The sequence below is a fragment of the Mercenaria mercenaria genome, chromosome 7 (assembly GCF_021730395.1).
Source record: "Mercenaria mercenaria strain notata chromosome 7, MADL_Memer_1, whole genome shotgun sequence".
NCBI lineage: Eukaryota > Metazoa > Mollusca > Bivalvia > Venerida > Veneridae > Mercenaria > Mercenaria mercenaria.
Genome location: NC_069367.1, coordinates 69,993,494 through 70,006,661, shown reverse-complemented (window position 1 = coordinate 70,006,661; position 13,168 = coordinate 69,993,494). Strand labels below are relative to the sequence as shown.

Genomic DNA, 13,168 nt, shown 5'->3' with positions numbered 1-13,168 from the left:
GCGAAAACCAACGTTTGGGCTTCAAGACCAATGTGGACCCAGATCATACTTCACTGTTCAGTGTTCACCAAGTGCTAAATGTACAGTAAAAATTGACACTTTACTGGTCGCAAAGCGCTAACATTGGTGAACTGCGGTGCAGTGGTCCACGAATTTTATTATAAAATTCTCTTGAGGCAATGTGATCAACTTTAAAATGTTTAGATATTATGTGTGAATAAATGTATGGTATGTTTACATAATCTTCGATACTTTATTGAAAACGGAAGCGCAAAATAATGCATTTGTGCACGAAAAGTAATTTGATAACGTTGTTTTGTTCTCCATACAATATGATAGATATAAATAGATTCTTCAAATTTGTTTTTATAAAATGCATTCAAGAGGAAAACACTGATACAGAAAACAGTGGACATATTTAATGTGTATTTGATTAAATGTGTTTTTATTTCTGTATAATTTCTTTTTCTGGACATTTTCATGTACGCAAATAATAGAACTACGAAGCGTTTGAAGACAAAGGATATTTGAAGTCTTGGAAAATGAAAAACGATTTCTGTTTAACAAGATTGCTGATATATCTATGTGAAGATTATTGGGCTTTGATTTGCTGCATGAAACACGAGGTAACCGAATCTATTGCGGTTGAATATGCACTTTGGGTATAAGGAAAATTTATCATTTCGTTGAATTCATTTGTATTATTGACATAAGGAAAGTTTTATATTCAACGGTTCATGAATATTACGTGTGTAACATTTTGATCTATTCCATGCAGTAATATGATATAAGGAGAAAAGTGCGTTTTGATTTAATGCACTCCAAGTTGTATTTATGTGTTTATTGACTATTATGTGTATGCAAGTGAAAAATTGAATTTACAGCCGGGTAGCGACAGTATATTACGTAATGCACATATCCTTTAAACTTTCAAAAACTGTTATCAGTGACAAAAAACATTTTTGGCATGCTCTGTTAACGTGACAAGTTGCAATTAATGAAGCAAAAACATATTGAGGGTTAATGTCCTCTGTTTCCGTATCCCAGTGAAAGCAGGGACTTAACGAAACATCAATCATTTCTAAAACAAATGAAGTTTGATCTGGAGGATTAGGATTCAGAATTACCCTTAATAAAGCCATGGAGGAAAGTTCGGGAAGGGTGAACAGAGCGCACGAGGAGTATGGATATGGCTGGGTTGTTGTAGCAGCAACATTTTTCGTTTGTTTCATCGCGGATGGATTGTTTTATTCCTTTGGGACAATGTTTGTGGAACTGCTTGAATATTTTCAACAGGACAGAGCATCAACAGTCGTGATAGGGTCAATACAGTTTGGATTTATGTATATCATAGGTAAATCTTTGATTTTTAGAGAAATGTCAATCATTTTTAGATTTAAACATAGAAGCGAGATGAAGACTGACGATAAATAAACGGACAGATAAACAGACATCATGGTTGTTAGCCAGCAGGTAATGTTTGAGAGATGGCTGAACTATTTCCAACTGCACTATCCATTTCGAAAACATGCAAAAACTTATTTAACTTCTATCCGTTTTATAACCGAATTTAATTTTTATCTTACCCTTTAATTCTTACATATATGATATTTTAACTGAGATAAACTTCCTTTCACATGACAACACGAGCATACGAATAATCTTTATCCGTGACATTGGTTACAAATTTTGTAATTTAGGATGCAATTAAAAAGCTAGTATGCCATGCAACAATCATAGCTATTAGGAAGAAGATGCAACAAATATTCTAAATTCTCAAATGCGTATATTTAAACTGAATCTGAACTGTTTGACAAAGCACCTCAGTTCAGAATTCTGACTTCAGTTAAATACGTTAGCTTCTATACTCTTTTCAAGAAACGGAAAGTTTTAAAATTTTATCATTTTATATACTGCACTTTCTGTCTGATTTATGACATAAAACAAGAATTGAGTAATATAATTAAATATTAAATACATGTATATAAATTCGAAAAAAAAAAAGATATTGACCCCTCAGTGTATGAAAGTTCTAGGTGTAGTTTCCGTCGATTATGCTTTTTGTCACAAATACTTGAAATATTGTATACAAAGTCGCAGTGTTTCACTATGTTTATAGGTAAAATAGAATAATTATCAATCATTTTTATCTAATTCATTACAGAACATGCACTATTATTATTAGCAATTCTTGGGATACCCGCTTTATATGTAAAAATAAATACAGTTTTAATATCCTTGTGCTACATAACCAGATTGCAAAACCTATTTTTTTATAAACTACCTGGTATATTCAAGGTTTAAGTTATTCAACCCAAACAGACTATATTTTGTTTAAAGTTGAAGGTGAAAAAAACAAGTTTAAGTACAGTCAACCCTGTATATATAAACACGCCTTATGATTGTCATATTGTTGTTCATATTTGCATGCAGTCTATGTTCAGAGATTTAACAGCACCACATAAAAGTATCCTTTTACAGGCATTTCTTAAGTGGCAACAAACATTTTCATTAACATCTACAGTATTGAGACAGAAAGCTGTCATAAACTATAAGGAACGTTTTTGCATACTATGTATTGTTGTTTATACAAAGGTCAGGTATACACCAACTTCCTGCAAAATGGAGTCATTTTATGGCTGCGACACGTGTTTTAATACATGTTTTTCTCTCTGTGTGTTGTACAAAAGGTTTATTTTTAAAAAGTGAATATTTCGTAAAAAGAACTTTACATTTGAGTAATTTGATTACGTTTCAGGGCCTGTGGCTGGCGCATTATCGAACATTTATGGATGTCGTATTATTGTTGTTATTGGTGCTATAATTAGCTGTACAGCGTTCGTGATAAGCTCTTTCGCCACCAGCGTACTTTATCTGTGTATAACATATGGTTCTCTCGGAGGTAGGTAGATTATTAGTCCCTATTCAGTATTGGTTGAAAGCCAGTTTCGTGGACCATAGGAATGCGCTTTTCCGTCCGTCTGTCATGCCGCTCGTCTGTCCGCAATTTTGTGTCCGGTCAATTGCTCTGTCATTCATCAAGAGAGTTTAATATTACTGGGATTGAATGACGGCGTGTCATGCGCAAAATTCGGACCCCTATCTCAAAGGTCAAGATCACACTAAAAGGTCAAAGGTCAACAGGACTTTTTTCCTGTCAGGTCTATAGCTAAAAAATACATCACAGGATTTCAACATTACTTGGCATAAATGTTCTCCATAATAAGAAGATGTGTCATGAACTTTCAAGCTCCTAGCACGCCCGCATATCTCAATAGGGAGAGCGCAGATCTACGGTTCGCGGCGTCACGTGTTCGAGCCCTGGGCCTAGGTCGTATGTTCTCCGTGACAATTTGATAAAAGACATTGTGTCTAAAATCATTCGTCCTCCACCGCTGATTCATGTGGAGAAGTTGGCAGTTACTTGCGGAGAACAGGTTTGCACTGGTACAGAATCCAGGAACACTGGTTAGGTTAACTGCCCGCCGTTACATAACTGAAATACTGTTGAAAAACGGCGTTAAACCCAAAACAAACAAACAAACAAACATAAAGGTCAAGGTCGCACTTGGATGTCAAAGGTTAGCATGGCATTAACATGATATGTTCCTTGTCCGGTCAATAACTCTGTCATCCATCGCGGGATTTTTTTGCACAAATAATCCCCATAATGAGACGGCGTGTCATGCGTAACACCAAAACCCCTAGCTCAAACTCAAAGGCCACACTTGAAGATCAAAGCTCAATAACTTGAATAAGTCTTTTGTTTTCTTTTTTTAGGTCCATAACTTTGTGTGTTATAATAAAATTATATTGTATATATAGCTCAATACTGACAGATATCAGATTGATCATTAGTTTATACTGCAGTTCAGATAATTATAGTCACCTTCCATGTGGGGGACTTCATACTTCATTCACTTGTTTTAACTGTTTTATATAGTTTCGTTTTATCCATGTATCGCAACAGTTGTTCGCATTTATTTTTTATCGTTTTATCATTGTACTTAAATAAAGGATTTCACGAGTTCTGCATTGTTCGTTTCAACAATTAGTCACAAGTAACATTTTATTTGTGGTTTACATTAATTTTTCACACAATATTAGTTTTAATTAAGTTCTCGTCTTATGAAAGTTTTACATTGTTTTATTTAGCACTTTAACAAATATATCCCGAGCTTTAGAGACTTCTTCGTTAGTTGTATTTAGGTTCATAACTGATAAATAACAATATTTGTTAATAAAATCTGTACGAAGATCCTTTGGAAGTATAGAATGCAACCAAGCAAAATAATAGCAGACTCGGTTTGATTGAGTCTGTTCGTGAGAGGTAATAGAAAGTGCAACACCCCTCACGTCCCCTTGTACCGGCTTAAGCGGAACTCTATTACATAGATATTGAATAGACTCCATGATACAAAAGGAGCAGAAAATATAGCAACACTGAGTTCATAAAACATTTAACATATTAAAATATTTTCAACTTTGGTTTAATGCTTAGAATATGTTTGATAGCTTTTATTCCAACATTTTTACATATTTTCTCATATTCCGTCGCAGCAGGAAGTTGTCTAAAATTATTAAGTATGTTAATGATATTTTTTACTTTCAAATGTTATAACTCACCCGGTTTGCTCAATAGGCAGAGCGCAGACCTACGGATCACCGGCCAGGATTATGTTCTCCATGACGATTTGATAATAGTAATTGTGTCAGGATTTATTTCGTCATCCACATGTGAGCCATGTGGGGAAGTTGGCAATTACTTGGGGTGACCAGGTTAGTATTGGTATAGAATCTAGGAATATTGGTTAGGTTAACGGCCCGCCTTTACATGACTGAAATGCTGTTGAAAAATGGCGCTAAACCCAAATGTTATAACTGATGTATTTAATGTACTAAAAATATCCTGTGATAACATGTCTTAACTCAGAATACAAGGATAAACATCCAACAGAAATAGCCGTGTTCCATGAATGCAGCTTTCTTCCTCCCCCAACCGCACCCACGACCCATTGATACCAAAACAAGCTCTACAGTATTGTATATATGGGTGTGTACGCGACTGATATTATAAATCTGTAGGAAGCTTAGAATTTATATGAACAATAAACACACTAATGGCTTTGTTCAAATTAATTAATTTACAAGAGTTATCGTAAATATTTACAGCGCATTTCAAAACCACCTCAAAGTAAGGACCAAGATTCAACAAATATTGCAATGTCAAATGTCGATTTCATTTAACATCATGGATGTTTTCTATATACTTGCACATAAACGACATACATTGTACAATATACAATATTAATTGATTACTATTAGGTGTTGGACTCGGTCTGATGTTCCTTCCTGCAGGAGTTTGTGTGATACAACATTTTACCAAACGTCGTGCTCTTGCCAATGGCATTGCTTGTTGTGGATCAGGTAACGATATGCGTGCTTGTTTGTCTGGTTATTTTTTCGTCATTTTATTTTTCATGATTTTTTTTTTAATTTTCTATTCTATGACACACATACATACATATTACCCATGTTATTTTTCTTTGTACACTTCTACAAACCCATCAAGTAATAAAACAAAAAACAAATTTGTTAAAGAAATACGAAACATTCAAATATTTCCTACTCAAGTCTGCATATAAAGTCGTTTTGTTTATCAAAAAAGTTTTACTACTTTGCATGATAAGATGCTAAAAGTGAGTAAACTCTGTAGAGTTAACATCGTATTAAAAAAAGAAGAAAAAGAAAAAAGACTATGTGTGTTCATGACTGATTACTTTTTAAGTACTTGTTTTCAATAGTGTTACATCTGTCTCTATGCTGTAGGTGGTAAAGATAAACACTATATATTTTTAAATGACAACTAATTTTATTTTACATAATTGCTATTCTTTTTCTCTAGACAAATTCTCATATTTTAAATAGGATAAAAACTGGTAAAAAGCGGGAATCCTAAGTCTATTTGTCATATTGCATCCAATAAAACATGAACTTTATTATATTGCTGTTTACCACCTTTATTTTTTGATTCTGGTTAAACGCTATTTCTAACATTATCTAGGTTATGAAATGACGCAAGTGTATCTTGATTCACTGACAGTGCCAACGTATTCTGTGAAAGTAATTACATCTGTCCCATACGAATTATAGGTGGAGAAAATTAGCCGTGCTAAACACGGCTTCACCACACCTTGTGTTTTACCTTCTATCTACATCAAATTAAGAAAATGTAAAAAATAAATAAGAAGACTTGAATGATAGATATGAATTTCGGTTTAAATGTTTTACGTACTATTTTCTTTTCTTTCTCAAGGCGTAGGAACGTTTGTAATGAACCATCTTACTAGATACCTGCTTGACCAATACGGAGTAAGAGGAACTATGATGCTTCAAGGAGGACTTGCTCTACAAGGTGTTGTCTTAGGTCTTCTGTTGTTACCTCCAAAACAAGACACTGGTGAACAGGAGTTGGAAACATTTCCAGTTAAAGATAAACACACCCTGAATAAAAAGAAAATAAGACAAACAGATTCTGAAGGAACTTGTTGTTCATGTCTATTTTCTTCGAAAGACAAGAATCACAATTTAGACTTAGAACAAACAACATTTGATGTAAATAGGACATCAGATATACAAATATCGGATACAGGCAATAGTTTGAATAATAACACTGAGGAAAAAATGCAATGTTTGAAAAGACTTGCTCGTCTTATTTTTAACAGAGAGCTTCTTACAAGTGTTATGTTTTGGTCATTTTTGTTTTGTAATTTTACTGTGCAACTTGCGTACACGATTCCTTTTAATCTTTTACCAGACCAGTCTGTTGAAAAGGGAATATCTAAGCTCGATGTATCTTGGCTCATGTCCTCCATAGGTAAGTGTTTGGTCTATTTATTTCACGAGTATTTATATTAATTGCCTTCTATAGACTAAACACACTTTACACTGAAGCTTGGTTAATACTGATGACAAGTTACCTCATAAGATTGTAATAATATATTTATTAATATAAGAGTTTAAAATGAATGCGCGCGAAGTATGTTTATTTAGGGATAATACACGTTTTTTGTGTATTAACGTCTGCAGAAGCCCGCGGGATTGTTTGTGACCGAGACCGAAAGTCGAGGTTACAAACATATCCCAAGGGCTTCTGCAGACGTTAATACACAAAACAAACGTGTATTGTCGCTGTTCTTGCATAAAAACATTACACGACGACTTAATGTATTGTTTTCATATGTGATGACTTGGCGATTCCGGTACATTTTTTAATTACCATTCTGTTATTCTTGGAAACGGTAAACATGTTTTAAATATCCGTATCCAGGGTCCAGAAATAAACAACACTATCAAAAGCACATCCTGAAGGTTTTTAAACGATTTTTTTACCTCTCGTTATTACAAACATGAAATTACCAATAATTGTTCATATAACTTCACAATTTGGTGAACTGGAGCACAAGTTCAAGAATAATAACTTTACATTCGAGTTATATTAAGTACGGATACAGTTGGAGTACGGATGCGTACGAACGTAGTGACAAGCTTTCAAGCTGTTTATATAAATTCTTCCAGAAATTAGGTAAAAACATACCGACTGATACTTACCAAAATCATAAATATGATTCCTAAAAACAACCAATCGCACAAGTTACACGCGATTCTTAAACATTCACAGTTATCTTTAAAAATTGAAACGACGCTGAGTTCTGAAAGGGTAGTAAACAAGGGAAGAAGCGAGTACGAACATTGTTGGGGGCAGTGAATTTGGTTTTAGGTTGCATCTTTTATGCTACAAATAAGGTTATTATAGAAGAAACAAGACGCAGATACCAGATATCAATCTGCGGAGAAATACATGTACGTCCCTATGAAAGCATTTTATAAATAAAAATCATGTCACAGTATTAACAGCACGTGAATTGCCTTGTTTGCACACGAGTTTTCTCCCGTTAATACATGGGCCAGTGAAAAAAGTAGTTTTTATGCAAGAATAATTCAACAGTTAAACCAAGGTAAAACAACAAACTTCACGCCGCACTACCAGACTGAAAGAGAACGTTTCAATATCAAATGATTTTACCAAACAGAAGATTGGTTCGAGTTTTTATCGTTCTTTTAAAAGCTTCCCCGGCCCAGTATCTTTTAGACGTTAATCATTAATTCACGTTACCATAACGTGCCAGATTAATGACGTCAGACCACCGGAGTACAATTATCACGTAAAGGCAACGTGCATCCAATAAAATACTTCTAGAAGGTGGCGCATAACACGTTCGCTAAAATCCTCAAATACCTTTAATATCTGTAGAAGGTGTATAATGTCACGTTTGTAAAGGTCTTTACAGTTCAAACCAGGTAACATAAAAATTGTCAGTGTTTATTTATACGAATGGATATATAGATCACTCAAAGGAATAAAATGTCCTACCCATTATGTCGTATAGCTAAGGTTGACCCCTATAAGCTAACATTTTACTGCATCTTATGCACTGTTCCCTGATTAACCGTAACACAGATTTCTGATGAGATTTGTTTAAATTTTATTACCTTTTATTGTACTTAACGGGGTATAACATCAATTTGAAGACACACACCATAATAACATGAGAGCAAAAAAGGATTAAGTGAGACGGAAAGAGAATCATTTGTTAAAAGAAGAAAATGGAGAATACCTTAAGAAATGTGGAGGTTTTGCTAATACTTTCATTAAGCAGCAATATTTATTATTGATATGTATGCTTAATATGTTTATTATGTTCTTCATTCTGTTCAAGTTGCAAAACATCATTATAATATTATTAGCTAGTTCAGCAGGGGATCATGAATATTTACTTCCTGTCATGTTCTGGCAAGGTAATCGCTTCACATGGGCCTTAATGCCACAAAAAAAACCTTCGTTTCTATATAAAATAACAAAAAAAGCGTATGCACTCGGTATTACCAAAACTTAAGAGGATTATTTATCTATAAGAGATTAAAAGGGAGGTTCCCATATTTTCAAATATTTTTATTCCATTTGTTGTTGGGTTTAACGTCGCACTGACACACTTATAGGTCATATGGCGACTTTCCAGCTTTTGTGCTCGGAAACGGGAGTCTAAACATAACATTTTTATCAGATTTTTATCAAACTTCTGTCAATTAAGTGTGACATGACTTAGAATAATTCACAATAACACATTTAGAAGCATAGAATTCAACACGCAAAAAATAGCAGACTCGGTTTGATTTAACGAAATGTGCAACACCACTCACTCACGCTGCTTAGCATCGGCCTTCTCAATTGTGAAACTACTTTACAAATATAATTGTAAATTACAAGCACACAATTATTCATTGCTTGACTGCCGTCTTATATGACCTAGTGCTATTATTTCTAATACAGGTATTACAAACACTATAGGCAGGGTACTTCTGGGAGGGCTAGCAGACCGAAAATGTATCAACAGATTATCCATGCTCAAGATTGTTTTATTAATGACTGGTCTTTCAACAGCTGTTTCACCACTCTTTACGACGTTTGGAACTAAACTATTATATGCATGTATTTACGGATTTCTCGTTGGTAAGTTTTCATACATGTTGGTGAAAATAGCCTTTTGTTATAGCGGTACTGTATAATTGTTTGATAAGGCTTTTTAGGAAATGAACTGTGCAGAAGTGTGCAATTATTTGTAATATTTAGGGTGTAGACTATTTATGTGATTGGGCTTGACATGTTTGGTGACTGAAGTACACTTTCCGTGGTCCGATCAATAAACAACTGTAAGACTGAATGATGCTTTTATCGTTAAGGACGAATAGATGTGTTTTTGTCTGTTATGCCTTAGGTCCTGAATTTTGAATATCCTATACTTTAATGAGTGATACATTCGCAGAATACAGACGCTTCTCTAGTAAATTTAGCCCAATTACCTATTTAAACCCATAAATTCTGTTTATCTGCAGTTATTTCAGTTTTTTATCAATGTAACTTTAACTTAAGAAACGAACAGTTATTTTTAAAATTATCTTTGTATGGAAAGTATCAATCAGTTTTGTTTGTTTGTTTTGGGATTAACGCCATTTTTCAACAGTATTTCAGTTATGTAACGGCGGGCAGTTAACCTAACCAGTTTTCCTGGATTCTGTACCAGTACAAACCTGTTCTCCGCAAGTAACTGCCAACTTCCCCACATGAATCAGAGGTGGAGGACTAATGATGCCAGACACAATGTCGTTTATCAAATAGTCACGAAGAACATACGCCCCGCCCGAGGATCGAACTCACGACCCGGCGATCCGTAGACCAACGCTCTTACCTACTGAGCTTAGCAGGCGGGCAGCATCAATCAGTAGTCCAGATATGGTAAAATGTATTGTTGTATTTCATGTTCTCAGTACTTCAAGGATTGTAATTAGGTGTAATCAACATAGACCTTCGTTTGAAATGAAATTCGTAAAATACTACACGTCGTGATTATGAAAATGATAATGGATATTTTATACCAAATTTTCAAGGTGGATACGTGGTGTTATGCCCAGTTGTTCTTGCTGATCTTTTTGGAACTGACCTAATAGCTCAGTCGTTTGGACTGTGGTTGTTTGCATGTGGACTTGCCGGGTCTATCGCCTCGCCTATTGGAGGTAAGGTGTTGCTCTCTATGTGTCAACAATACCGTTCTATTGTTTTTTCAACATTTTGAAATTCAAAGAAAAATTGCTGTTGTTACTCAGCTGGAGTGCGAAATAAGCATCTGACTTGTTTCTACGCGCACAACACCAACCAATTAATTCTTTTCCCACCCCTCCTTTGTTTTTTTTTTTATTTTAGCATTCAAGGCTTTATATTAGTATTATAGTGGTAATGTAATCAATAGCGTTGATTGAGATTGAGTTTATTAGGATCCTTAAGCGCATTAAATGTTGTTGTTTTTTTTTCTTGCCAAAATGATATCATTTCCTATTGTAGAACAATCGTATTAAAACTGCGTAAATGACTGTGTTGATGAGGCTCACGTAAATATTATTTTACATTGAGAAGATTCTTTCATCCCCGTACCAGTCGTTACATATATTATAACTTGTCCCTCCCTGCTTCTGACCGGTGTATACCGGTAGCATGTACATTGTACGTTGTTCTCTACTACTAATGAGTACAAGAAATATATAAATGTATGTCAGTAGCGAATCTATCAGCCACATCTGTAACAGAAATATGTACAAGCATTGGTTCAACGAACAAAGAAAAGACAGAGAGAATGAAAATTTGTATACCAAGTAAACCCGTATGAAACATTTATGAGTACGTTCTTTGTAACCTCGTTCGATTTCCTTCTCCGGAATCAATTAAAACATGTCGACCAATCTTTATAAAGTTACTGTCTTACTTTTCAGGTTGGCTCTTTGACATGACAGGAACTTATGATACTACATTTTTGGTTGCCGGGATAGAGTTTGTGGTCGGTGGACTTCTGCTTTTTATTCCTAAATGCATGGTAAATGCTAAACGAAAAAGATAAAGATTACTTTTCAATATGGAAAGATGCCATGACATTTAAACAGGACGCCGATGGTTTTAGCTCTTTACATGTGTAAGAGATTCACTGGCCTGGATACCTTTTACACTATCCTGTAAATTTCGAACATTGTCAAGAATGAGTTCCATGCGCAATTAACCGGTTAACAGATAAAGAGTGGTGTTATTGCCATTGATCTTGTCAATGCGGTACCTCACTGTGTTCCATAATGTACTGTTTTGATGTCCTTGTTGTCTATCGTGTATATATACATACACTGCTGTACGACTTTGTTTGGAGAGGCTGCGTCTTGGACCGCGATTATTCTTATTATTAGATCTTTGATTTTGATTTCATATCGTCTAAACACAAATGTTGCTGTATTCATCAATTGTAGGGTCTAAATGTCGACGTTCGTTTGGCGCGCCGATGTCATTTCCTTGTTTCTTATTCTTAATATTTAAGAAATATGTTATGTCTACTAAAAAGCTTAAGAAAGCGAAAAAGGTTTTACAAGACTGTATTGGTTTTTGAATTTCCTTAAGCGTATTTTATATAATACATAGAAATATGTATATTTAGACATTTTTGTCAATTGTTTTCAAAGTGATTACGGCAGGGTTTACTGCAATTTTACTGTTTTTGAACATGATTTTCATAACTTTGCGAGTCCTAATGACATTCAGATATTAAATAAAATCTCTGCCAGGTTTAAGGATCTAGTTCCACTTTGATGGCACTCCTACATCAGTTCCACCTTATTTAGACAGAAAGTAAACATAAATCTCCATAAAACTTTAATCAGGTTGTATTTGTATTATCTTCCAGAAAGGATCTGCATTTAGAGCTATGTTCCATTGACTTAGCAAACATTGCTCTTTTTTACCACATTTAAGATATCCTTTATTCAGTACTTGGACTCAATGTTGTTATTGTTATTCCTGGTCTGTTATGATATGTGATCAATTCAATGTTACTGTATAATAAAGTTCTGTTACGATCTGTTTTTTGCGTTTTCCTAATTCACAATTGAAAATTATGCTAACGTGTATTTCTGTTCAGCACAGCCAAATAAACTAAAACATTGATTAACCTGTACATGCTAGTAGCACAATGTCCTATATGTGTACTAAATGCAGTGCTATATCATAACCATGCTTTTAATAAAAAGCTCATTCTGAAGGGCAGTTAAAATAACATCTGACAAAAGGCTTACTATTTACATCTAAATAACGTGTGAAAAGTTGTCAAAATATATCAAAGCTTGTTTGACGCTACGTCTGTATTACAAACACAGAACTGTCAGCTGTTATAAATAGCTTATAAATACCAGAGAATGCACCAGAGACATGTTAAGTTGAACAGTTAACAATACATTATTCCAGCAATGGCAAGATTTGTAGATATGTATGATGATCGCCAGACTATTTAATATTACCGGCAAGGTATTTAAGCCAGACCGGTGTAAGTTAAAAGACACAACTTTCAAAGTGAAATGTATCACAAGCTGATTTTTACGTGCCTGAAAATGTTCATCATTTTTCTTTTGTCTTTTTGTCCACAGTTTCACAGTCTCATTTCAGACTGACACACTTTTTGAATATCTTTTATAGCTCTACTGCATTTTCCAAGAGAGTTACTGAAACATTCATTTTGTTTAGTTC

At 34.4% G+C, this 13,168-nt stretch overlaps 1 protein-coding gene across 1 annotated transcript; it reads left to right on the top strand.

Annotated features, from left to right (window-relative positions):
- Positions 1 to 368: 368 nt before the first annotated feature.
- LOC123553967 (monocarboxylate transporter 14-like) lies at positions 369 to 12,504 on the top strand. The gene is made up of 7 exons (XM_045343758.2): positions 369 to 1,354; positions 2,759 to 2,902; positions 5,326 to 5,427; positions 6,317 to 6,877; positions 9,392 to 9,571; positions 10,507 to 10,632; positions 11,383 to 12,504. Exons 1-7 carry the CDS (start codon positions 1,141 to 1,143, stop codon positions 11,505 to 11,507), a joined length of 1,452 nt encoding a protein of 483 aa, XP_045199693.2. The 5' UTR covers positions 369 to 1,140; the 3' UTR covers positions 11,508 to 12,504.
- The last annotated feature ends 664 nt before the right edge of the window (positions 12,505 to 13,168 follow it).